General features: G+C 32.3%; 3 protein-coding genes across 3 annotated transcripts; all 3 read left to right on the top strand.

The window, feature by feature from the left end:
* Positions 1–2,362: 2,362 nt before the first annotated feature.
* LOC25484285 (hyoscyamine 6-dioxygenase) lies at positions 2,363–8,953 on the top strand. Its single transcript, XM_013613058.3, has 4 exons — positions 2,363–2,757; positions 3,789–4,039; positions 7,147–7,468; positions 8,523–8,953. Exons 1-4 carry the CDS (start codon positions 2,554–2,556, stop codon positions 8,778–8,780), a joined length of 1,035 nt encoding a protein of 344 aa, XP_013468512.1. The 5' UTR covers positions 2,363–2,553; the 3' UTR covers positions 8,781–8,953.
* A 2,066-nt stretch (positions 8,954–11,019) lies between these two features.
* On the top strand, positions 11,020–14,007 carry LOC25484284 (hyoscyamine 6-dioxygenase). Its single transcript, XM_013613056.3, has 4 exons — positions 11,020–11,262; positions 11,447–11,697; positions 12,812–13,130; positions 13,544–14,007. Exons 1-4 carry the CDS (start codon positions 11,056–11,058, stop codon positions 13,793–13,795), a joined length of 1,029 nt encoding a protein of 342 aa, XP_013468510.1. The 5' UTR covers positions 11,020–11,055; the 3' UTR covers positions 13,796–14,007.
* Positions 14,008–16,503: 2,496 nt separating this feature from the next.
* Positions 16,504–17,255, top strand: LOC25484283 (ethylene-responsive transcription factor ERF098). Its single transcript, XM_013613055.3, has one exon. It carries the CDS (start codon positions 16,666–16,668, stop codon positions 17,104–17,106), a length of 441 nt encoding a protein of 146 aa, XP_013468509.1. The 5' UTR covers positions 16,504–16,665; the 3' UTR covers positions 17,107–17,255.
* The last annotated feature ends 10,406 nt before the right edge of the window (positions 17,256–27,661 follow it).

The following is a 27,661-nucleotide window of genomic DNA, read 5'->3' as shown; positions in this document are numbered from 1 at the left end:
TTATCACTTTAGAATACCAATGCATCATGTATTTTTTTTCTTTCATTATTATACCTTTATTTATTGAATTTCATCTAACTTAACTATTTCACTAACTATAATTAATAATGATATTTTAGTAAATAATATAAATTTTACCCTTAAAATCAACACAATTAATCATTTCCTTAATAATCGTGCATAAATCTTAAACGACTATAATTTAAAGACAGAAGAAATATCTATTTTTTTTTTTTTTTATAGTGCACCCTTCCCCTTCGTTTTTGAAATCAAAGTCACCAATACAACACCAAGTAAACCAAGAAAACCACAATCCCCTATGAAGAAAAGAAAATATGGCAATAAAAGTATATGTCCATATATGTTTTGGAAGAATTTTGGTTGTTTCACATGGGGTTACCATACGTGATGCAAATTATAGCAAAGGTGTGTCATGTGTTGTATAAAGTTTGATTCTAAAATGGCTGAATGCCTATTGATCTTTCTTTTGACTCAAATCGTTTCATGAAAACTTCAATTGCCAATAATTCAAGTAACTTGAAGACTTCACGATTTCTTAATTCTCTCTAATGGTTAACTTTGTTATACCCCCTTCATCCAACCAAAATAAGAGCAATAACTATAGGAGTATAACTTGTAATAAAATAAAAAAAGATAGTATAAAACTAAGACAATAAAAAGAACAGAATAATAATATAATAGAAACAAACACTTAGCCAATAAAATCAAACTCCCAAAACAAAAAAGCTAAAACAATAAAACAAAATTTGAAAAGTAACAAAACATATCAATCAGAATTCTTTGACAATTGAATTTATAATGTACAATATAGCAAATATTAAATATATTTATGTTGTCTACAAGTTCTAGTTTAAGTGATGAAACTTTCAAAATTGCTAAACTTGAACGTTGTAAACAGAAATTTGAGTTTTAACTCCTCCGTTTATGTGGATGAGTATCCAATAATTATTTTCATTTTGTCTATTTAAAAAAACATTAATATACATTCACGTTAAGAAAAAAAATATGAGTAAATAGGTAATTACCTCCTGAAATTGTAAGTTTCGTCAATTACTCCCATGAAATTAATAAAACTTCAATTACTCCCCTGAAATTTCACAACGTTAATCAATTTACCTCCTCCGTCAAATTTTTCTGTTAGAGAACATGACGTTTTGCAAATACCCGCCTGAAGTTTTGCACTTATGTGCAAAAGGCCCCCAAACTTAAAAATTTATAATATTTTTTTCTTAAAGACAAACAATTAATAGTTAAATATTAAAACTAACTATTAATTTTAGAATTTGGAAGAACTGCATGCATATATACATCAAAATAGGCTTCAAAATGGGGAAAAATGTGTATTTTTTTTAAAGTGACAATAATGGGATGATTTGTGAATTAATTTCAAAGGTAAATAAATATATGTCTAAGTGTTTGACATTTCTCAATAAGTGTTCCTCTATACATACCGATCGCATATTTCATTTGTTGATGATTTGTGTCTTTTTTACATGAATATTACTTAATATGCTATATATGATATGTCGGTCTGATAGTATTGTGGTGTGAGCTAGATTGTATACGATGAATGATTGTCCCTACCTGAAGCACAAACAAGAAGTTAGAATGAAGTTTTCTATAAAGTGTCTAAACAAGAACAAATCATATAAAAATATTGGGGGTTATGTAGTTTAAATGGTTTGAGCAAATTGTTGAAGGAGTTGGAGGAGTTAAAAGACTAAGATGGTGAAGGAGAAAATATAAATTTAAAACTGATTATTAATTTGTCTTTAAACCCCTAAAAATAATAATTTGTCTATTAGAAATAACCATTATTGTCACTTTAAAAATACACATTTTTCCCTATTTTGATGTATATATGCTTGTAGTTTTTCCAAACTCCAAAATTAATAGTTAGCTTTAATATTGAATCGTTAATTGTTTGTCTTTAAGAAAAAAATAATATAAATTTTTAAGTTTGGGGGGCATTTTGCACATAAGTGCAAAACTTCAGGGGGATATTTGCAAAACGTCATGTTCACTAACAGAAAAATTTGACGGAGGGGTAAATTGATTAACGTTGTGAAATTTCAGAGGGGTAATTGAAATTTTGTTAATTTCAGGGAGGTAATTGATGAAACTTATAATTTCAGGAGGATAATTGATGAAACTTACAATTTCATGGGCCTAATTGCCTATTTATTAAAAAAAAATATAGTCCAGCTTTGATTAGTCAGTGACATTTATGAGTCCAGCTTTGATTAGTTAGTGACATTTATGAGTCCAGCTTTGATTAGTTAGTGACATTTATGAGTACATTGATGTAGATGTAGATACAAAGCCACAGCACCTCAAACCATACACACACTAGAACCACCACAATTCCATGGGACCAGCAATCTGGCCAATCCAAAGATGAAAACCTTTTACAAGTAACAACTAATAATAATGATGATGTTAATGATACATCACATTCAGTTTTTGCCATTACTATATATATCACTGTGTATTGTATACTAATAAAGCATAATCAAGCTACTTCAAGGAGATATGGAGAAATTTGTTTCAAACCGGTCAAGCATCAAATCTGTGCCTGAGGACTATGTATTCCCACAAGAAACAAGACCAGGGAATTTCAAAATCCCAATCAACAAAACCATCCCAATAATTGATCTTAGTGAAGCACAAAATGGTGATAGAACCAAAACAATTCAACAAATTATCAAGGCTGCTGAGGAGTTTGGATTCTTTCAGGTATTCATACTAAATTTTTTGTTTTTCATTTTAAATTTCCCACCGTCCCGGATTAACTGAGTCATTTACTCATTTCATACGTATTAAGAAAAATGTATAAATAAAGAGCGCTGTTATACAGTACGATAGAATTTACACACGAAATCACACAACAAGCTATACAACATGCAATTTATTTTGGTAATGGATTTCATGCTGGTTTTTTGATACTTTTGTATAAAAATATGTATTAAAAAGCCATGTTACCAAAGAAAGCACATGCATGATCCACCGGTTTACATGACATTGGTGAGGCAGGGACTGACAACAGTAAACTTGGAGAAGCACCACCAATGAGGTATTTTTGTGATTTATCATAAGATATATCTAGAAGAGGCAAAGTTTGTCACTTTGTGTCAAATTAAAATTAAGATAAAGAACTAAATAATAAGTATACACTTTTTCGTACAAAAATGACGACAAATAATTTCGTGCGTTTTAGCATTTCTCATAAATAAATGAGAGAGAAAAATAGTTTTAAGTGCTTTTGTTAAATATTGATGTATTCTCTACTATCATAAATGCAAAGTGGTATATATTGAATTTGAAGCTATGAAGCATGGACACTCCTCGAATAATGCGTATCCTCGTGTCAAACACATGTGGTGTCCGACACCGACACATATAATTACACTGAATTATGTGATTTTCTAAAAAAAATTAGATGTGTCGACGCGGTGTCCGTGTCGTGTCCGGTGTCCGTATCCATGCTTCGTAGATTGTGAGTGATGAAAGTAGTATTAACTAGAGTTATAAAGAGAAAAAAGTAATTAATATTGTATTGAAAAATGAAATACAATTTTTTTTTGTTGCAAATGGCTGGATTATTATAGGACTGAGGGAGTAAGTTTTTTTTTTAGTTCTTACAAAATATTTCTTCAAACTTTCGCCCCTACATATTTTTCATTAGTAATTTTAGTGCTCATTATACTATAGCAACACATGTCAACACATGTCTAATAGAAGTCCCAAAATTTCTTTGATTAAAATAGGTTATCAATCATGGTCTCTCGTTGGATGAAATGAAGGAAACAATGAGTATTTTCAAGGAGGTGTTTGAGAAGCCTAATGAATACAAGCACGACTTGTATCCTGAGGAGATTTTGAAGACATGCAAGATGTTTTCTAGCACCTTGAAATATGAATGTGATAAGGTTCATCTATGGAGGGACTCTCTTCGACATCCAGCTTATCCTTTGGAGGAGTGGCAACACTTGTGGCCTGAATATCCAAATACATACAGGTAAATGCATGAATATATGTATGTCAACTACATACAGATCTCATTTGATATTTCTGTCTCAAATTAATTAGGGTTAAATACGTAAATAATCCTCCTAAATATATCAACATTTGATTTTAATTCCTCTAAAATATTTTTTATGTTTTTGGTTCCTCTAAAATTTTTCATCCATAAAATTAATCCCTGCTCTACATTGAGAACATGGACTAATTTCATAGATGAAAAATTTTGAAGGGACCAAAAGCCTAAAGAATATTTTAGGGGGACTAAAATCAAATATTTGTATATTTAGGAGGACCATTTACTTATTTAACCCAATTAATTATTATTTAGAAAATATAAATGAACATCTATTAAACTAGTCCGCTACTTAATTAAATAGTTGACATAACAATTTCACTATTTACAACCTTATTTCATTTTTCAAATATTAACTTATTAATGCTAGATTTAAATATGTTTTTTATCCTAATAAATATATCAATTTTTTGTTTTTATCCACTTAAAAATTTTCTTCGATTCTTAGTCTCTAAGAATTTCCCATCATTACTTTTGATCATTACTTTTAAGTCAACTCTTGAATAAGCTTCTTATTTTAAAATAATATTTTTGAATGTTTAGAATACTATACTATAAGAATCTCTAAAAGAATGTAGAATTTTTAAACAAAACATGAATTAAAAATAACTTTTTTAATATTTTTTGCGCTTAAAAATTCATATTGTTATTTTTTTTAGAGATTCTTATAATATTCTAATCATTTCTAAAATATTTCATTAAAAAATATGAAGGTTACATATGAGTTGACTTAGAACTAAGTATAAAAAATGGTGATTGAAAACTTTAGGAGGGATTAAAAGTCAAAGAAATTTTCTATCAAAAAAAAAAAAGTCAAAGAAAAAAAAAATGTTTATATATTTATAATGACTAAAAATATATTTAACCCTTAATACTATCAACAAACTCAACTATTGATTAGTTTACGTTTACTCTCTCTCACACAAGTGATATCCAGAGTTATAAATGATGCATTTTATATAATATCAGAATACGTTGTCAAAAAATTTATGTTTAAATAACATTACTCAATTTATCAATAATCATATACACCTTAATTACACTATCAACTATTTTTAAAACACATACGTAAAAGGTGTTAAAAAGACGTATATGGAGAAGATGAGATAGAATGAGATCTCTAAATTTGTTAACCCTAGCCGTAACCTGGCCTCTCCAATTCTAAGATGAATTTTCCGACCTTGGCATTAACACTCGGGGGTCCGTTTATAGTACAAGGCCACCCACTACAAGTTGTACCTTTTGGTCATTTTAAATGGGTTGTCCTTATCCATCCCTCCTTATCCAATCTTACCTTCCCATTGGCATATTCTTTTATTCATCCTAGGATTCCATTCAATGAGGACAACGCATATTATTCCTCATTAAGCAAGGAGAGACTGAACTCACTCACTCGTATTATGTACGACCAAACTAGAGTCCTAGGTCGCTGCAACTTTTCACATCTTTCACATCTTCAGCGATACATCTTCAATCCACGCTGCAGCTTCCCACGTCTTTAGAGTCATTCCTTAACCTACATCATCAAACATAATAAACAAGCATTACTAGTTCCAAAGTAATAAAAACATTTAAAACTATAAAATCTTAAAATAGACAGTGATTAGATGTTTAAGAAATTGCAATCACTCGATTACTTGTCTATATAGGGGCTAAGTGTAACATGATAACCAACTTAGACTCATACAGGTAAATTACTACAAGAAAATATATATCAGTTACAAGGGTCAAGAGATAAGACAATATATCAGAGTAAATTAGACTCAATTCAGAATTTACTGCTGCAAAAATGATTTTTCTCTTGAAGACTCGATATATGTCATGTTAAAGTAAATTTTGCGCATCTAGTTATTAACATATATCAGAAATGTTATTCTTGATAACATGCATTTTTTTTTAAACAACACCTACTCTTAAAACATACCAGAGATTATAATGGCTATACATAAAATTTGTACATTAATTGTTACCTCCAATGCAGAACTCTCTACATTTGCAGATGATCCAACCTTTATAATGAGGGCTAAGAGTAACTGATATATTGTCTTATCTCTTGACCCTTGTAAATGACACTTGTGGCCTGAATATCCAACTACATACAGGTAAATGCATGAATATATGTATGCCAACTACATACAGATCTCATTTGATATTTTTGTCTCAAATTAATTAGGGTTAAATAAGTAAATAATCATCTAAATATACCAACATTTCATTTTAGTCCCTTCAAAATATTCCTTAGATTTTTGATTTCTTTAAAAATTTTCATCCATGAAATTAGTCCATGCTCTACATTGAGAACAGGGACTAATTTCATGGATGAAATATTTGGAGGGACAAAAAACCTAAAGAATATTTTAAGGAAACTAAAATCAAATATTAGTATATTTAAGGGGACCATTTACTTATTTAACCCAATTAATTATTACTTAGAAAATATCAATGAAAATATCTCTAAATTTGTTAACCCTAGCCGTAACCTGGCATCTCCAATTCTATGATGAATTTTCGGACCTTGGCACTAACACATGGGGTCCTTTTATAGTACATGGGTTGTCCTTATTCATCACTCCTTATCAAATATTGGCATATTCTTTTATTTTTCCTAGGATTTCATTCATTGAGGACAACTCATATTATTCCTCATTAAGCAAGGAGAGACTGAACTCACGCACTCGTACTATGTACGACCCAGCTAGAGTCCTAGGACGCTGCAACTTTTCACATCTTCAGTGATACATCTTCAATCCACGCTGCAGCTTCCCACATCTTTAGAGTCATTCCTTAACCTACATCATCAAACATCATAAACAAGCATTACTAGTTTCAAAGTACTAAAAATATTTAAAACTATAAAATCCTAAAATAGACATTGATTAAATGTTTAAGACATTGCAATCATTCCATTACTTATCTATTATAGGGGCTAACTGGAATGTGATAACCAACTTATTTACGGGCTATCACTTGTCACCTCTAATTTGCACATGTAGTTAAAGATCTTTTTTTTTTTTTTTTTTTTTTTGCAGAGAGTGTGTTGGGAATTATTCAGTTAAAATTAAGGAGTTGGGTTCAAGGATCATGAATTTAATTAGTGAAGGGCTTGGTTTGGAGTGTGGATATTTCGACAATGATAATCTTAGTGACTCATTGGTTATCTCACTTAATCATTATCCACCATGCCCTGATCCAAGTTTAACACTTGGTGTAATCAAACACTTTGATGCTTACCTCATAACCGTTTTACAACAAGAAGATATATGTGGCCTTCAAGTACTTAAGGACGGAGAGTGGATAGCTGTTGATGCCATTCCTCATGCATTTGTCATCAACATAGGCTGCGCCTTGCAGGTACACTTGATGCATTTGTCATCAATTACTATCATTTTAAGGATATTATTTTGATGGTTTATGCTGGGTTGAAGAACTACACACTAATGTGAGGTGAATTGCAACTTCGAAGAAAAATGAGAGAGTATGAATGAAAATTATGTAAATTGTTTTGATAGAAGATTGTAGAGATAGAATATGTATAATGTAGCAACCGTATATATAGAGGTGGTTATGCTAACTAAGAGTTAATCTCTAGCTGACTAACTAATGACAACTAGTTATTAACTTTCAACTAACTAATCTCTATCAACTTGTTATAATCTATAGTATATACATCCAGGGGCGGTTCTAAGGCCCGGAAAGCCTGGGCGTTGCTCAGGCTCCGACCCAAATATTTTGCAATTTTTTATGTAAATTTCTCTGAATTTCTTTTATAAATCCCTATAAATTGGACAATTTCTTTAAATTTTTTGATTATTTACTTGCAATTTCTTATGTAAACCTGTGTTGAAATATTTTTTGCCCAGATTTTGTAATGATCCTGACTCCGCCACTTTATACATCATAACAACTATACACTATACCAGTTAAGCATCACATCCTCTCTAGTGAACAATTGTGGTGTTGATCCTCTGCACCTCTTTGATCGTCTAGACTACTCAGATCCTCTTGACCCCTCTAATCCTCTCGAGCAATGTTATTTGAACATTAATTTGATTGACAACCATATAGACAACCATACTCTTACAAAGAAAATTATGTATTGACACAAAAACCAAAACAATAGAGAGATAAAGTAAAATTATAATATGAGTATGATAGAGAAAGTTGTCACAAAAGTTATTAGAAAATGGTTGTACAAAATATCATTTCTCAATCCTCTGCACCTCTGATCCTCTAGATTCAATATAGATTTCAATAGCAATGATTGGCTCCAATGACTTCAAAATATCACTATCAAACCCTTGAAGGAAATCTTTCATTTTTTTTTTCATTTCAATCATGTCTCTTTTAAATTTATTTAGGTCTGTAAATTTTGTTGACTTGTGATGGGTTACAATATTGAATACAGATACTCACTAATGGTAAGCTAAAAAGTGCTGAACATAGAGCTGTGACAAATTCAGATCAAGCTCGTACAACTGCTGCCTTTTTTATAGCTCCATCAGGTGATTGTTTCATTGAACCAACAAAAGATCTCATTGATGAACACAATCCACCTATTTATAAGTCTTACAAATACAAGGAGTTCCTCACTCGCTACTTTCAGAAACAATATGACATGGACATGGTGCTGAAATCCTATGAGGAAGAGGAACCAAAGGATTAAATGAAATAACGTGAAAGGCAAAAAGTGTGATTTGATGATTAATGTTTTTTTTTAATAAATTGATGATGTAATGTTGTTGGACACCTTAATTTTATTTTAATAATTCAGGATTTATTTGCATCAGGAAACTTTTATTTAGAAAATAAATACAGTTTCTCAATTTGGTACTATAATCTCATATTGTTATGTTTTTTACTCATGAGTGTCAATAAATTCATATGGTTTTAAAGCATTGCATATGTCCAATTCATATGCAAATTAAACTTAAATTTTATTGGTACTTTACTTTCTTAGAATCGGGATGTTCAGAGGAAAAAAAATTAGGCCTCTTATATGATGCTAAAATGCTCTCTAAACTCGGTTTAACTATATGCTCATCTTGCTCTTAAAAAAAAAAAAAACTATATACTCATCTTGAAGCGGATACAATATTATAAAAAAAAATATTAGATCATCGACCCGTGTGATACACGGGTCCTACTAATTCAAACAAACACTAATTCGTTTGTCCATAATACTAGTTAAAAAAAAATTCCAAAATAAAAGAAGTTTTCACATAAGTTGTATGATAAACATAACATAGATCCAAATTAATCATATCGATATAACATGCATATTTTTGAAAAATAATACAGACAACATTAGTTATGATAAATTACGAAATACTTCTATGTAGATCACATCTTATGTTACATTAGTATCTACACTGTCTTCATCGTTTATCAATATCTTCAACCCTTCCCTTGAAATGATCCTTTATATTGCAACGTACAACTAAACATGTGAGAACACAGACGTTGGCAAATATATATATATATATATATATATATATATATATATATATATATATATATATCCCAAATTGTTTTAGTGATTAAACACCATTATTTATATAATCCTTAGGTCTTAAATAGTAGGTGCTTTGAATTTATCCAACAAAGACGAGGAGGGATTCAATGATTTCCTAATCGCCGTTAAACTTCTAAATCAACAAAACTTAATCTTGCATTGGGTAGGACAATTAAAACCTTGCAACCACGTTCAAATCCATTTTTTATTTACTTTTTAAATAGATTCCGCTAATTACCAGATTGAATGACAATCTTTGTTGAGACAATTAATTTACTACTTTTTCCTTAAAAAATGCTAATTAAGAGGATGATTGTGGCAACTTTTACGTAATATTAAGCTTTATCCTTAAAAAATGCTAATTAATATAAATGAATTTATATTTTTTTTAAAATTAAATTTCAGATAGTTAGGTGTTGGTGGTACACGGTTAGATATGATGAACTTCCTTTATCCAACGGTCTTGTTTTTTAGGGATTTAAAATTAATAAAATTGGACCAAATCGATGACGAAAACAAAGATAAGGACCAAATTGAAACATTTAATAGTTAAGGGACCACATTGAGAAATTAAAATAAGTTAAAGGACCGGGAGATGTATTAAGCCTACAATAAAATAGAAACATGGAGGCTAAATAAAATATGCAACATAATAAGTTAAGTTGTTTTTTTAAGAAAAAATTTTGTTGTTTTTCATTAACTATCAAGTTAAGTTGTTAAAATACTACGTATTTTCACTTTCCAAATAATGATAAGGTGCTGCTAATATAATATTCTTAAGGGTGAAGCTAATTTCATTTTTAATGTGTTTTACGAGTAATTTAATGTAGATTGTTTTTGAATTGAATTAATAAATATAATTTTAATTTTAATCTCATCAATCACTAACGATAATACATTTTTCATATAATTCACCCATGTTTGTGCGATCTAGTAATAATAACAAGGGTTAAATATGTTTTTAGTCCCTATAAAATTGAGAGTTTCTAAGTTTAATCCTTACTTAATTTTAATAGTTTTTTAAGTCCTACTAAACTTAAGGTCTTGATAACCGATGCGCTCAGGACAATGATTAAGGAAACCAAAAATAATAGTTTTGTATTAAAAACTACAATTTTTAAACTTTTAAAAAAGTTGAATTCATTACTTTTTACCACTTTCCAACACAATAAAAATAATATTTCTATTATTTTTCTCTTAATCAATATCATAAAGACACTCTTTAATATTTCCCAACTTAAAATATCCCAATTTTATAGGGTCAAGAACCTAAACCAGTACCTCTAAATAAAACCTAAAATAATAATGCACGTGATTTAATTTATTGGTTTTCCCCGTCAACATTATACACCCCTCTCCATATTTTTTGCCAATAAATAACAATATCATTGTGCACTGAATTACAATCAAACTAATTAAAAGGGATATGGAGAAACTTATTTCAAACTGGTCAAATGTCCAATCTGTGCCTGAGAACTACATATTCCCATTAGAAACAAGGCCAGGGGAGGATCTCAATATCCCAGTCAACAACAACATCCCAATAATTGATCTCAATGAAGCTCAAAACGGTGATAGAGATCACACAATTCAACAAATTATCAAGGCTGCTCAGGAGTTTGGATTCTTTCAGGTTCATACTAAATGCTTTGTTTTTCTTTAAAAACAATGATTAAATAGGTTTTTTTTTTGTTTTTTGTTTTTATAAAAATATTAGTTTTTCGTTTTGAGTCTCCAAAGAAAAAAATTCTTCAAACTTCTTAATATAGTGACACATGTCTAATGAAAGTGGACGTGGCATTTTTATGGCAAAACAGGTTCTGAATCATGGAATCTCGAAGAATGAAATGAAGGAAACAATGAGTATTTTCAAGGAGGTGTTTGAGATGCGTTATGAATACAAGAAAAACTTATATCTTGATGATGATTTGAAGACATGTAAGATATTTACTAGTAGTCTAAGATATGAAAGTGAAAAGGTTCATTTATGGAGGGATAGTCTTAGACACCCATCTCATCCTTTGGAACAGTGGATACACTTATGGCCTGAAAATCCTATGAGATACAGGTAAATGAAAACTACAAAACTTGCACTCTTATGAGAAAAATAGATTTAACTTTAAAAAGATATTCATAATGTATTTTTTTTAATTTTAAATATTTAAGATTGTTTAATATGAAAAAATAACGTTTGTAATTTTGTAGATTTAAGTTCGGATTAACCTTCGTTAACTAATCATCTAATGTTTTTCCTTAATCGATTTTATACTCCTCCTATTTCAATTTATACCTTCACTTATCTCTCATTGTACGTCTCCATGTCTAACATATGACTGGACAATGTATGTGAATGAATATCTAACCCTATGTCTAGACATTAATATCTACACATTATTTAATTTGATCTCTTAGATAAAAGATCGATGTCTCACACTTTCTAAATAAAAAGTTCATTTTCAGATTGCATATTGGAAAAAGCAATAAAAACATAATTAAACCAAAGATATAAAGAAATAAAGTTTATATATAACCAATCAAGTTAAGTATCTACATCAAATTCATAGCAACTAGACATAATCCCAACAATAGAGAGGATTAGTTATGTGTGTCTTCTAACTTTCAAGAAACTTCTTCCACCAATTTCTATTTTGAATTTGAATTTTGACAATGAGGAGCTAGTAATTGCTTGCTTGATGACTTCTTGAAACAATCTTCTTTTGGAAGTTTTCAGAAGTTGTAGTTTCCTTTGAATGACTTTGGCATTTCGAGGAGATGAGCAGCTCACTTGGTTGAGTTAAGGGTTTAATTGTTTAAAGGAGGTAAGGAGTAAAGGTCTAGAATTTAAATTCAGAAAAGAGAGAAAATATGATCATAACGACTAACAAATTAATATTCCCCATTAAAAACCGTTGTTATGAAATTTCGTAATATCTTAACCTCTCGAACTAAACTAATTAACGTGATTCAAGAAAATAAGCTGTATTTCGCTCGAAATATAATTCAAATTTTGCATGTAATTATTACTAAATTTTTATTGAACTTTCCATTAAAAAAATTATTGAATTGTAAATTAGATTAATAGGTTGATTCAAATTATCCAAATTAAATTGTACTTAATCTATTCATATATTTCACCCCTAATTTGCACATAAATTCTAATAAATAAATATATTTTCTTGCAGAGAATGTGTTGGGGATTTTTCGATTAAAATTAAGGAGTTGGGTTCAAGGATCTTGGATTTAATCAGCAAAGGGATTGGTCTGAAGTGTGGATATTTTGAAAACGATCTTGCCGGATCAATGATTACCTCAATTAATCATTACCCACCATGCCCTGAACCAAGTTTAACTTTAGGTTTACCCAAACACAAAGATGCTTACCTCATCACCATTTTAATGCAAGATGATGTAAGTGGCCTTCAAGTATTAAAAGATGGAAATTGGATCAATGTTGAGCCTCTTACTCATGCATTTGTCATCAATATAGGCCATGTGTTGGAGGTACACAAAATGATGAACCTCTCTCTATATATATTCTACAATGCAAAGTCACTTCACCTAATAGCGTACTTTAAACACTGAATATTACCAATCCAACTGTTAGAGTAAGAGTTCTTATTTAATAGATTATTTTAACAGATATTAAATAAGAACTCTTATTTAACAGTTGAATTGATAATATTCAATGTTTAGAATACGCTATTAGGTGAAGTGACAAAATTTTCTATGAATCAATGTGAGTTTATTCAATGTTTAGAGTAAGTTATAACAAATTTTCTTAAAATTTGAAATTAATAACTTTAAATCAATGTGTGTATATCAACTCTTGATCATTTACTTCCTAAAAAAACACTCTGTCATTTATGTTAGTTGGAAAGTTTGTTAATGTGTGGTGGTTACACTATTGGTTACAGATAATCAGTAAAGGTAAGCTAAAAAGTGCTGAGCATCGAGCTGTGACCAATTCAACATATTCTCGTACAAGTGCTGCCTTTTTCATAGCTCCATCAGATGATTGTCTCATAGAGCCAGCACAAGATCTCCCTGATGATAACAACCAACCTGCTTTAAGGTCTTTCAAATACAAGGAGTTCCTCAAGCAATTCTTTGACACAAACGGTGACACAGACCTGCTGCTGAAACCATTTGAGGTTCCAAATAATTAAATGAAATATTGTGGTATGTATAATGTATCATTTAATGATGTAATAATCCTCAGCCCCGTTCTTGAGTCTTAGGCCATGCTGAGAAAATGATTTCCTTATATAATACATCGTAATTTTTTCTATAAACGACAACTAAGACATGTATTAATTAAGTCGATTCACATTACAGATATGCTAGCAACCCAAGTCATTATAATATGATGTTTTGAAATCTCAGCTATGCTCACATCCAAAAATATCGTGTGTCGAATGCATCTTATCCTATATATTATTAATAAAAAAAGAACAAAAAAAATAAAATAAAATTGGGAGGTCGAACCAAATCCAACAAAGTTAAGTAAAACAATAGGTAGGCATGTCAAACCTGTTTTGAAAGTGACTCAAGATTGAGGATCATAAATCTCCTAAAATCGAGCCTCGATTTGGAGAAATCGAGCCTAAATTTTGGGTGCAATTTTTGGAGTTTTACTTCTGGAAAAATCGAGCCTCGATTTTGCGCTGATGCATAAAAATAAAATGTATTTTTATGCGTGAGATTTATTCCAATTTTTGAGGCATTCTTTTACTATAAACATAGTCCTTGTATCAGATGAAACCTTGAGATACAGGTGACTGAAAACAAGGGTTTAGAAACAAAAAAACAAACTAGGGTTTAGAGAGATTTCTCTAAGCGGGAGACACTAGGGTTGAGATTGATTCACCTTGGAAAACACTATTAGGATTGAGTCTCTTGGTCATAGGAAGAGATTGGGATTTTGGGTAGAATTAGGTTTGAAGACTTATTCTTGTAACCCTTTGATGTCTCTTTTGTAAAGTTACTCATCATATTATAGTGAAACGGAGGGATGCTCTCTCACCCATACTAGGTCAGTATTGGACCAAACTTGGTAAACAAATTTCGTGTGTTCTCTCTTTTCTTTCTCTCACTATTTTTTCTACTCTTGCTTGTGTTTATAATTGTTTCCACGTTGATATTTGTTGCTTGATTAATTTATTTCACCCATCAAATATTTTATTAATGTGATTTTTAACGAATTCACAACATATCAAACCTATCTAAAAATAAAATAAAGTTTTACATCAAAACAAATAGCAATCAATAACAACACCTACATGAATATGAAAACAAGCTTTATATAAATTTCATTATCAAAACAAGTTTTTCTATCTCTCTTTTTCCTTTTATATTTGAATGCTTTTCACTTTTATTTTTTCTCTCTCTATTTTGTTTTTGTACATTGCCATCTTATCATTTGATAAATAATTCAAACAAATCACTTTTCTTGGCTATCAAGTAAATCCACAATTTTCTAGTAAATTCATCGATACACAATTGCTATTACCTCCAAATGATTTGACCTCAAATGGCCCACAAACATTAGAGTGTATAGCTGCAAGCCTCCTTGTTGCGTTCAGTGGTGCTTTAGGTTTGTGTGAACTTCTTGCTTGTTATACAGTGCAACACATATGACATACTTGACTAGGTTGATTGATCTATGGTAATCCTCTCACCACCTTCTTCTCACTCAGCTTGATCAAATCTCTAAAATTGAGATGTCCATATCTTTGGTGCCATATCAAGTTATCCTCATCAATTTCTGATAGCATATACTGACCATCAATCACATTAATGTTGATCTTTAAAGTTCTCTGCTTTGACAACGGGGCTTTCAGGATCAACCTATCCTTCCAATAAAAAAAACCCTCATAGTTTTTGCTTCCATCTTAATAGCACAACCCTTTTGCAGTAATTGACCTATACTAATGAGATTACTTCTCATATTTGGCACATATAACACATCAATGATACATGCTTTCTTGCCATTTTTTCTATGAATCAATACTTTACCAATGTAGTAATGTAGAAAAGACAAATAGTTTTATAATATAGAAGCTTTATCCTTATAAACATATATATATATTATCTTTTCATTATTTTTTATTTTTTTAGAAATCTTTCATGATCTCTTGTATGTTTGAATCTGAAATTTATATACAACTATAATTATATCATTACATGATGTAAGAGATGACGATACCACATCTACTTTTTTTATTTTTTATTTTTGAAAGAACGATGCTACATCTATTGAAGTTCAATGTTTCAGGTTGTGAATGAAATTTATTATTATTTTGTTTTACCGTTTCCACGAAACCACCACCTTTTTCTTTGAATAAACTAAACCAACAGCTTAGCTTAACTAACGACAATATAATCAGTTAATTCCTACGAAGCACGAATACTTTTTAGATGAGGCGTGTTCCAGTACCAGATACGTGTCGTGTCCGACATTGATACTTATAATTGTACTGAATTAATAGTTATGTCAGCGTGTCAGTATCCGTGTTGTGGCCGTATCCATGCTTTAATTCAAAACAAAAAATATAATATAAAATCGTAACTACAGTAAAATTGATAATGGGACATTTAAATCATCAAATATGGCAACAAGTGGCAGGAACAGAACAAATAAGTATTTCCTATTATTAATAACCATGCAATCTTAATTTTAACTTTATGTCCTCACCTTGTATCTGGAATTGAGAACCAAGATACCAATGCAGCGACATAATTTACTAATAATTCCAAACAAAACTTGGGTGGACCTTATGCATGCAATTTTATAGCCATCACCAAATTAAAATTTTTGATCCACATACTTTGAACTCGTCTAAAAATCAATCTCCATCAAGGGGTCTCAGCAAATCGTTAATTAAATTTCTTCATCCATTGAATCTATTAACAATTTGACACTACACTACACTAGCCAATTGATTCACAAGGTACTTTGGTATAGCTTAGTATAAATTGCATAATGTAGCTATAAGGTTGTTATTAAATGGCACTATAGTAAGCTATAAAATTATTAATGGAAGAGGAAAATTCAAAGGAGAAGAATGACAAACAAGAGTCACCAAAAGAAATTCGATACCGAGGAGTGAGGCGTCGTCCATGGGGAAAGTTTGCGGCTGAGATTCGGGACCCAGCTAGACGCGGTGCACGCGTGTGGCTAGGCACATTTCTCACCGCGGAGGAAGCTGCAAGAGCTTATGATCGTGCTGCTTTTGAGATGAGAGGTGCTTTAGCAATTCTCAACTTTCCACATGAATATTCAATTGTTAACTCCTCTTCATCATCATTAGCACCTAATTCATCTTCAGCTTCATGCTATGAATCATCATCAACGTCAAATTACCAAAGTGAGCATGGGAAACAAGTCATTGAATTTGAGTATTTGGATGATAAATTGTTAGAGGATCTTCTTGATTGTGATGAAAGTGAAACCACTCGTAAAAACTTGCCAAAGTAGGTTTACTTAGAAGTAAGAACATTATTTGGTATGATCTAAATTACTTTTTGGTGTGCTATGTAGCAAATATAGTGAAAAACGAAATGTCTTTTAAATGTTATTAGGTTATCACAGTTGCATTTTGTATTAGTCAATTGATTTTCCTATATTTCCAAAAGGTAATACGGTTGTTTTTATGTGTCGTTTTAAGATTATTTAAACACATTAAAAAATAAATTAAATGTTGTATTTGATAAAACTATTTGTCTTTTTTTTTTTTTTTGTCAAGTAGCCTAGTGGTTAGAGAAATTCACCTTTGAGATGAATAAGTGTGGTGTCCAGGGTTCAAACTCCGGCCCCTGCACAAATTGTGCATTATCCCTTACCAAATGAGTTAAGCTCATTTCTTCATTATCATTGCATGTTAAATATTTGTTTTAATTTAAATATATTCGGGTTGCGGTCTACATGATAAGCTAGACCGCGACCCGTGCGATGTACATTTTTTTTTTGTTTGTTTCAATTTTTTGACAATATAAGCATCAAATTGGATATATTATTACTTGTCGACATGCATAAATGTATTTTGTATTAGATTTCAATAAATACTACAATGATATTATTGAATAATTTAAATTAAAATCATTTTCAATATCACAAATCAAGTTACATTCAGTCTAAAAAGAGTAAATAACTAAAGAGTAAATAACTAACTATTGAACATTCAAAAATACTTCTTTGTAACCACATAGAAACATTCATCATTAACTATGGCACCAGTCCAAGTCGTATGACACCATTCTAGTGTCTCCATATAGTAGGAAGGTTTGGAATTGAAAGTGTCAATAGTACACCATTACAATTTAGATAAATGATATTTGAACAACCATTTTTTACAACTTTTGTGACAACTTTTTCTCTCATACTCACATTATTTTTTTACTTTCTCTCTCTATTGTTTTAGTTTTTATGCTACTACCTCATTTACTTTATAAAATTTTGATTGTCACAAAAATTATCACATACATGGATATTCAAATAACACAACTCTACAATTTAAAACGTGAGTGTGTTATTACTTAAAGTCTTACGTGTCTTATTATTTAAAGCATTGGCAACCAAGGAAATTGACACAATCAGAATCAATATAATCAATACAATCATAATAGGATTTCAAGCATTGACTTTCATCAAAACTGACACAATCACAATCCACAAAATCAAAATGAATAAAATAACATTAATATCAAAATTAGTTTAGGGATCATACCATTAATAAGTTATTATGGACGAAATATGCATCACAATCGCATAAGTTTATCACGAGGTTTTTCGCAATATATCCTAAATTGTGTACTTGTAATGATTGACCGGAATTAAACTTCTTCATTGTTAATTATTTATTACTGAAATTTTTTACTAGATTGTGTGCTTTCTATTATTTAACAAAATTAAAGTTCTACTATTCCTATGATTCATAGCTTGGAATGTATCATAAATTTTGTACTATTTATGTTTTACGACTTATTGTTAAATTTATTATGATTTATTCAACATGGAAATAAGACCCGTGCGTCAGCACGGGTCATGGTTCTAGCATATAATATAGAATAAGGGATATGAATGTATCAAATGAGATGACCTTTTATAATAAGAGATGAGATGGTGAAATAATGATCTTTGCTGAAACAAAACACACCCTTCACAATACCCGTGAATTTAACTCAGTTGGTATAAATATTGCATATTATATGCAGGGGTCCGGGTTTGAACCTCGGACACTCCACTTCTCCACAATTAAATTGTATGAGCTGAGCTTTAGCCATTAGGCTACTTGAACAAAAAAAAAAAAAAAACACCCTCCATCTTTTCCCACTGTGGAACGTTCCCATTTCCTCTTCTTGACTCTCTTACTAACAATCAAATTTTTTCTCCACCTTGTTGCTTTCTTGTTTCAAAAGACCACATGTTTCCTCCTTTCAATGGACAAAAATCTAACTTGAATTTGCAAGAAGACTATTTGCTCGGAATGATAGATTATTGATAATTTCATATTTGTATTACTCAAATTGTGATTTAGATTATTTCAAATGAGTTGCAAGTGCAACATATTACTTTCAAACAGGGTTTGATTAATTTATTTGAAATCGCCAAGTTTATTTTTAAATTGAAGTTCGTAAAAAAAGAACAATGGCTCAGTTTGGTCTGTTCCAAAATAGATTGGAGTATGTGTGTCAATATATACACGTTGCCTTCTTTTAAATTTTTTTCCCTTTAGAACACGAAAAAGATAAACATGCGCCATGGTAATGGATTTTGAAATTAAGAAGTATTTTTATTATAGTGTAACCCTCTGATGAGATGCCATTTTGTTACCAATGTTTCCATTTTATCTCATTTTATTTACATTATTATTTTGTACTTTTGAGGAAAATGATTTGGTGCCAAAATGTGATGACTAATTGAAGTCTAAGATTTGACAACAATTTGTATTTACATAGTTTCGGGTTTAGTGTGTGTTCATCATTGGAAACTAGAGATAAAAACGGTGTGAAATGTTGAAAATATTTTGTTTGCTCAAAAGAAGGTTACCATATGATAGAAAAGATAAAGAGCAGAGTGATTACAGATAAATCTAGAAGGAGTCGTACAAGAGAAGGATGCATTGCAAATGCCATTTTCAAATGGGTGGAAGGAGGTAAGTTCGATTTGATGATAGTCATACACATGCACTTGCTTCACTTATGAAGAGGTTATTTCTAAGATCGGCAAGAAAGGTGAATCCAATTGAGAACAGATAATTACATGCATATAGTAGAGCAAATATTGGGCCTTCAAAAACATTCCACCTATGAAATGAACATTTTTCGTGGTTTTGAAAATGTTGGGTGTACGCATAGCGATCTTCAAAATTATTCGATCGATATACAGACTTTGCTTAAAGATTTTGATGCAAATGTTCTTATTGATAACTTTAGAATAAGCAAGAAGTTAATCTATTATTCTTTCATGCGTATTAGGTAGATAAAGAATACTAACTAAGGCATTTTTTTTTTTTTGACATATGGTATTTGTAAGAAAAATTATTCATTGTTTGAGGATGTGGTTTCATTTGATACTAAATATCGAACAAATAAATGTTTAATGATTTTCGCACCTTTCACCAGTGTAAACCACCATAAACAATTTATGACTTTCAGAGCATGATTTTTTGCAAATGAGAAAATTGATTTATTCGTATGGTTGTTTGAAATTTTTTGGAAGCAATGAGAGGATGTAAGCCAACTCTTTTGATAATTGAACATTGGAATGAAAGTGGCTTAAAAAATACTTTTACCATTTCTATTCATAGATTGTTTGTTCACAAAAAAGATTGCTCATGCAAACTGATTTGGACCGGCCAGAAGGCCAATACTATGATGACACATGGACCAAACGTCCACCAGACCAAAGTGCATCACTTGAATGAGCATGCTAGTATTGATGCACACCACCTTACCAAAGCGTTCCCCCGTGTATCTTAAGCCGTACACATGGCCTCTAACGGCCTCTTGATGAGGCGCCACATTTCATAAAAGCAGTTAGCTCCTCCTCCTTCTATATAAGGGTGACTCTGCATCACCCTTAAGGTACAATGCATTTGCCCACAATTTTGACAAATTCAACCTCATTTCCTACAATGACTTGAGCATTGGAGTGCTAACGTGCCTGCAGGCACCCTCCGTTCCATTGCGAAAACTTCGTTACCTCCATCCGTCTTCATCGGACATATTACAAATTGTTTCAGATGATAGCACTAACAACTGCTAGTGAAGAAGTAAGTTGGTTAAGATGATTGCTAGATGAGATCCCTTTGTGGAAAAAATTGTTGCCAACTGTATTGATCCATTGTGATAGAACTGTGACTATTACAAAAAATGTGAATCACTATTATAATGGTAAGAGACAACGACTAAGATGTAAGCAGAACATTGTTAGAGAGTTAGTCTCGAAAGGAGCTGTTATAGTGGGTCTCCAAAAATAGAAAGAAAAAAAAAACATAAAAGAGAACAACAAAAACAACAGAGACCATCGAACAACAAATCAAGTGAGTCTGTAATTAGGTAGTCCACATCTATCTCGACAGTAACAAGCCTCAAATCAGCAGGAAAAGTAAGTACCCCATAGAGCCCAAAGATTAGGTAGAAGAGGACCTCTATTATTGATGCAAGACATGCCTCTAACATTCCAATATAAATTCATTGGGCAGTGGATTGATTGTCACCCCGTGAACGGGACTTTGAAGGCTGCATTGAGAGAACGTGTTGAACCTTAAGCTTTTGTTTCTGACATCTTGTAATAACATGTACGAATTTATTAGTTGTTTCTTTTGCTTCTGCTGCTGCTCTTGCATCATACTCTCAGACTCTCTCCCATAGCTCTAGGCCATGCTGGATATTCTTGCTAGGGTGAACCTCTTGTCGTTGCAAAAAGAGAGCCTCTTGTTCCTTTGCCGTGGGCATATCACCATCAACAACACTAAATGATACGGAAACCACAGGCCCATCAAACACCTCATCAATCTCAACATCTGTGTCCTTAAGAACTTGCGCTACATGAAGATCAAGAGGGCGAGCATGATCCTGAACTTCAGCAGACACCTCATGCATTTCAACATGCTCAACAGGGGATGGTCTTGTAACATTCTCACGAGCACCCTTGGGACTCTCCACCAGCTCCTGTGGGCTCACATGATCATGTTCCACACCATCCTGAAACGAATTAGTAACATTAGTCATCGTGGGGTTCTCCAACACCTCCAGTGATGTCTGATGAAACTCCCCCACTTCTACGGGTTGCACGTCATCGTGCGCTACAAGGGAGACAACCTTCTCCAACATAGGTCTAGACAAAGCAAACTCATCAGTCGAAGTACAGTCAATATGATCAAAAACATTTTGAAGCGGAAAACTGAAAGAGTTTGATGAAATGTCTGAAACCGGCACTACAGGTAATGAAACCAGAACTGATTGAGTGATATTGCTGACAGGAAACGGAACTGAAGTAACCTGTGTTGTCTGAGAAGCTGGGACCGTCAACCTGGTATTAGTAGAAACTGTGGAAGAAATAGGAATCAATGACTCAGTACCTCCCAAGTCCAAAGTAGAAGCACCCCCACCAAAGTTAGGGTGTGCACCAACATTTTCTTTGGCCGGTTGTTTCCAACGATCCACTTTCTCTTTGGCAGCTTGCGGATTTAACCATCGACAAGTAGTGATGTTATGTCCAATGGAATAACAATGATGGCAAAACAAAGGCCTCCGTTCATATTGTATCTCCACCATGAACGCAAACTCGTCACGTTCAACAAGAACCTCATCATATGCTTTCTTCGATAAATCAATCTCCACTAAAATGCGAGCATAATGACCAAAGGTACGATTTCTAGTTGGCCCATAGATATCTATTTGTGTTCCAACTGTGCTTGCAATTTCCTTCAAGGTTCTCTCCCGCCAATACTCTTGCGGTAACTCCACCAAACGAATCCAAAGCGAAACATGAGTTTGTTTTTGCACCAACAACTTAAAGTCTTTGGTCCAGTGAGAGAATCTCAACAAACCAGGCTTGAGATTTACCGTGCCTGCAGCCTAAATTTTCTTTAAATCGTCCACCGATTCGAAAGGAAAATCATAAAATCCTTTACCAAGAGGCACCATTTTCCAGCCTACCGTTGTCTTCCAAACCTTCCCAATTTTAGCACTGAGATCACGCGCAGAAAAAGGTTTATCCCCTTTGTGAAGAGTCAAACGCACCTTTAAGACCTTCCTACAATCTTCTACTCCCTTCTGGTATTCCTCTTGACAGATTTTGATGCTTAACGCATCTCCTTTAATGCACAGAGAAGGGAAAGGTCTATCGTCAATTTCCTTTATCCCCGCAAGAGCTGCTGCAAAGGACAATGTTTGTGCTGAACCAGAGGGTACTGTTGTCGTTGTTGGTACTGGAACAGGTGGTACCATAGCTGCAAAATGCACCGCAGCTGAAGATGGTGCAACTTCCGACACACTCGGCCATTGGCACGCATAAGCATGGGCCATGGCCAAGCTGCGAAGTAACAGACGGTAACAGCCCACCAAATGAAATGATGTTACGTTTAAAACTAGCACTCACAATGAATTTGAATGAGCAAGTAATGAATATGTGAGTGGAGAAGATCACCTGAGAGTAGACTCAAGCAATTTCACAAACAGTTGGTGGGCAGACAAACATGTTTCCTTTTGAATACCTTTTGAGTTGCAATTGATATCTTAACAAAAAGATAATTGCAAAGAACCAATCACTTAATAATAATTGGACCAGAACCCAAAAGGAGATGAGTGGTTTCTTCTCAATGCTTAACTATAGAGATCAGCGGCGAAGCTCCAACTGTCATTCTTTTTTAAGATATCATATAAGCGCTTACATGAAGCAAAAAAAAAATCCTAAACATATCCAATGTTTGATGAGATTATTGCCATAGGTCAATGAGTCACTCATGATGGTAATTCAACCTAAATGACTGAAGATCCAAAGAAATAATTTCGATGGATAGTAACAAGTTGTTATACCCTGTTTTTGGACCTAAAAATACTGGGCCCAATTTCATTTCAAACTTTGTCAGTTATCAAATTTCAACTGCACAGTTCAAATTGTCTCTGCCTCGCAGTATTTTCAATCACAATTTTACCTATGTTTTTCTTGCATAAAACCTTTTGAAATGTCTTTACTTGTCTTATAAGTCATTCAAAAGTGTCTCTGGATCATTACATTGCTTTTTCTACAGTTTATTTCAAAATTTGCAAAAAGTCATACAGAAGGGTATTTTGGTCATTTCCTGCAGTGGGACCCATTTTCATCCTTGTGACTGTCTCTGAGTCTTTTCATATTGTTTTTTTAACATTTCATTAGTAAACCTTGTTAAATTCATTTCAAACTTGCATCTGAGTCAGTGTCAAGTCAATTTGCATCTGTTTAGGTCATTTTTAGCCCTAGGGGCATTTTGGTCATTTCACACAAAATTTTGGCATAGAGAGGTTACTTTGAAGTACCTCATTTAAGCCATTGGTTCGTTTTAGTCCGTTTTGTCAATTTTATTTTTTGTTTCGCTTTACGTTTGGTCAAATTACGTTTTTTACTCAATTTTATTTTTTATTGCATTTTGGTCCCTCATTTGAGGTCCCAAAATTACATTTTTGTCCAAACAGTTTTCTATTTCATTTCAGTCTTTTTTTTTTATTATTATTTTTTACATTTCAGTCCTTTTAGGGTTAATTGCAGTTTAGTCCTCAAAGTTCTTATTTTTGCAGAAAGGTCCAAATTTCATTTTCAGGACCAAGGCCGTGCCACTTTGATACAAGTCCAGATGTCACAATTCCATTGGCTCAAGTGTACACATGTCAGCTATAAATACATTGAGTCAGAATCAGAAGCAATAATCACACGCCACATCACAAACAAAAATCACAATCTCTCTCCTTTCAGTTACAGATCAAAATCACCAAATTCATCAAGAACACTGAACAATCAAAAACCCTAACCGTTTTCCAGAACCAAAATTCATACACAAACGCATTGATTTTCGCATCAATCCTCAGAGATTCGTGTGAATCTTCATCACTGGATTGAAGAATTCTCCTACAATTCAAAGTGCGAGCTCACATTGAAGCAAGCTCAAGCACTGATCATAGGGATTTTTCACGCAGATTCAAGAAGCATTGAAGCAAGCTCAAACACGTAATCACAGAGAGAGAAGTAGAGAAAGAATCAGAGAAGATGAAGAAGCAAAACCGGTAAACCGATTTATTTTCGGTCCAAAGAACAAGCAGAAGAATCAAAATCATCAAGAACAGAATCAAGGTTTCCAAAGATTTTCTCCATTAAAGGTTTCAACCAAAACCTCAGGTAAAACTCAGATTTTCTTCTTAGAAAATAGTATCATAGTTTAAACCTGTAAAAATCACGCAAGCAAAACAGATCTAAAAATTTCCAGAATACAGATAAAGCCGTAACCGTAAACACAAAACCTAGATCCATAAGGATCTAAGTTTTGAAAGCAAGAACGAGTACCAGAAAAGTAATCAAACGACAAAACGATGTAGATCTTTAAAGATCTAAACGTTTTTGTTCAAAAATCAAAAATCATTTCAAAACCGTATAAATTTTTTCCAAGATCTACGTTGTTTCAGGCTGTATTTGAGAAATTTCTTGCTGAATTCGTGTTTAGGATTAAAGGACGAATCAAAAGATGTGAAAATCTTTCAAATCTGGAAATTTAGGTCACCGGAAACTGCATGAACTCGCCGGAGAAGATGAAGTTTCCGGCGGACCTTCAAGGTCTCCGCCGTAGCTTCATCCTCGCCGGCGGCGAGGTTAGAGAGAGGTGAGAGATGAGAGAAGAGAGAGGAGTTAGAGAGAGAAAGGATTTTAAAAAATGAAATAAACCGGTGCTCTCCTGTTTTTATAAGCCCGCGAACCGGACCGGTCCATTCCCCTTTGATTCCTGGCCGTTTGATCTAGGGTTTCAGAATCCTGGATCAATCGTATGGTTCCTGTGCATCCGGATCTTTTAGGTTTGGGCTTGGGCTTGTTTCTTTTGGTCTTCTGCGTTTTTTTGCTTTTTTGTGCTATTTACACTGCCTTTTCTTGCTATTTGCACCTGTTACTTGCCTACTTTTTTATAAAAAATTCCTAAAAAAATCCTAGCTGTTTCTTAATGTATTTTTGGTATTTCTACGGTATTTTTGCATGTAAAAAAAACGGTAAAATGGCACGAACTAATTTCCATGTGTTTTTATACTTTTGGTATACTTTTTGCTATGTTTTTGTTCTTGATACGTTGATATGTGATACCCTATCTTGTGACAAATATGCCTCTGGACATGTGCTTCTTTTTGCTGTTTTTGAACATGATTTTATGGATTTCTTGTTTTACAAGCAACAAGTGTTTGTTTTAAAGAATAAAGTGTCAAATTTCTATATGAATTTGGTGTGATACTTTGCTTGCATGTGTCTCCATTAATTTCATGTCATGGCTTGAAACAAAGTCTCTTTCAAAATTGCTATGATGTGATGATTATGGGTTACAAGTACCTTTAAGTATCATATCAAATTTTTAGGTTTATTGCCACTTTATAACTTTCTTTGGCTTTTCCTATGCAATTTCTTTTTGTTTATTTCCTACTATTTCGTGCTTTGTGATTACTAACCATTTCATCTCATGTGTCATACATTTCATAGCATTTCACTACCTCCTCCACTTTCCTTAGCTTAGCATTTATTTTTTGCAAGTTTTAGTTCATTTGGTGATGTAATTTGTTGTCATTGGTTTGTAGCTTGGCAAAGGGGCCATAGAATGTATTTAGGCAATTTTTTGTAATATGGACTACGGACACTATGGCGCACTGGCACACACACACTCACCCTAGATGTATGCCTAGGATTGTATGTGTAGATGTATGGCTAGGATTGCATGGTTAGATAAACGCTTAGGCTTAAACACTTAGAGAAAATCCAACTTTTTTCAAAACATGCAAATAACCTCACTTGAAAGCCTTTTTGAAAATAAGAAAGGAGTCAAAACTCCTTATTTCCCTTTTATTTTCTTAAGTAAAATTTCTAACAAATCTTAACTATACTTGGACTTCATTTTGAAAAAAGCTAATTCCACCTCACTTTTTTTTCCAAATCTCATGCCCTTGAGGCCTCTCATCTTTATTCTTCAAAATCTCTTTTCAAACTTAAAATCAACCAACAAAGACAAAAACCATTTTTTGAGAATGAACTACGAACGGTTTTGATCCCTTAAAAGGGTACGTAGGCAATGAGTCAAAACTCCTCCAAGCCGAAATAAAATCAAATTCTACTTCTTCTCACCCCCATTCTTCACTAATCATACCTTCGTCTTTTACAAATAGGCAATAAAACTAAAGCGTAGAAATAAACTTAGGAGAGCGGTTCTTATGGAGTACCATAATCGCTCCGAGTGCCTAACACCTTCCCGTAGCGAAAACGACCCCCGAATCCGGAAACTCAAGGGTTTTTTTTCCTTTTACCCTTCCCAAGAAAAAAGAGAAATATCAACGGTCAAAAGGTTCAAGTCCAATTAATGGCTTGGCACCCAAAAACCATGATAACACAAGTCATGAAGTAATACGAGATGATCATGATATAATAAATCAGAGACATGTGATTCTTGAAGCGGTAAGAGGATTAGATAATATAAACTCTTAGGGTATGTTTGGTTGTCTGAAGAAAGTGTGAAGAGAGAAAGAGGTAAGAAAGAGTAAGAGAAGAGAGAAGTTGATGAGAAATAGAGTAGATTTGAGATATTGTTTGGTATAAGAGAGAAAGAAGAGAAATAGAAGAGAAAGAAATGTGTTTAGTTTTTAAAAAGACCAAAATATCCTTATACTAGAAATGTTAATATACAATATTATATCTGAATTTAATTTCATATAAACACAAATGTAGTTTTATTTTATTTCAATTTAACAAAGAATTAATTAAAATACATTTTTTACATAGAAATTGAATAAATTATTTACTTAATTAATAATTT

Source organism: Medicago truncatula, chromosome 1 (assembly GCF_003473485.1).
Source record: "Medicago truncatula cultivar Jemalong A17 chromosome 1, MtrunA17r5.0-ANR, whole genome shotgun sequence".
NCBI lineage: Eukaryota > Viridiplantae > Streptophyta > Magnoliopsida > Fabales > Fabaceae > Medicago > Medicago truncatula.
This window is presented reverse-complemented; position numbering and strand designations above follow the sequence as displayed.

Excerpts from the sequence above, each read along its gene's own strand:
- LOC25484285 (XM_013613058.3), top strand. The coding sequence starts at position 2,554 with ATGGAGAAATTTGTTTCAAACCGGTCAAGCATCAAATCTGTGCCTGAG. Across the intron at positions 4,040-7,146 it reads GAATATCCAAATACATACAG|AGAGTGTGTTGGGAATTATT; the intron begins GTAAATGCATGA and ends TTTTTTTTGCAG. Across the intron at positions 7,469-8,522 it reads ACATAGGCTGCGCCTTGCAG|ATACTCACTAATGGTAAGCT; the intron begins GTACACTTGATG and ends TATTGAATACAG.
- LOC25484284 (XM_013613056.3), top strand. The coding sequence starts at position 11,056 with ATGGAGAAACTTATTTCAAACTGGTCAAATGTCCAATCTGTGCCTGAG. Across the intron at positions 11,263-11,446 it reads AGGAGTTTGGATTCTTTCAG|GTTCTGAATCATGGAATCTC; the intron begins GTTCATACTAAA and ends ATGGCAAAACAG. Across the intron at positions 11,698-12,811 it reads GAAAATCCTATGAGATACAG|AGAATGTGTTGGGGATTTTT; the intron begins GTAAATGAAAAC and ends ATTTTCTTGCAG.
- LOC25484283 (XM_013613055.3), top strand. The coding sequence starts at position 16,666 with ATGGAAGAGGAAAATTCAAAGGAGAAGAATGACAAACAAGAGTCACCA.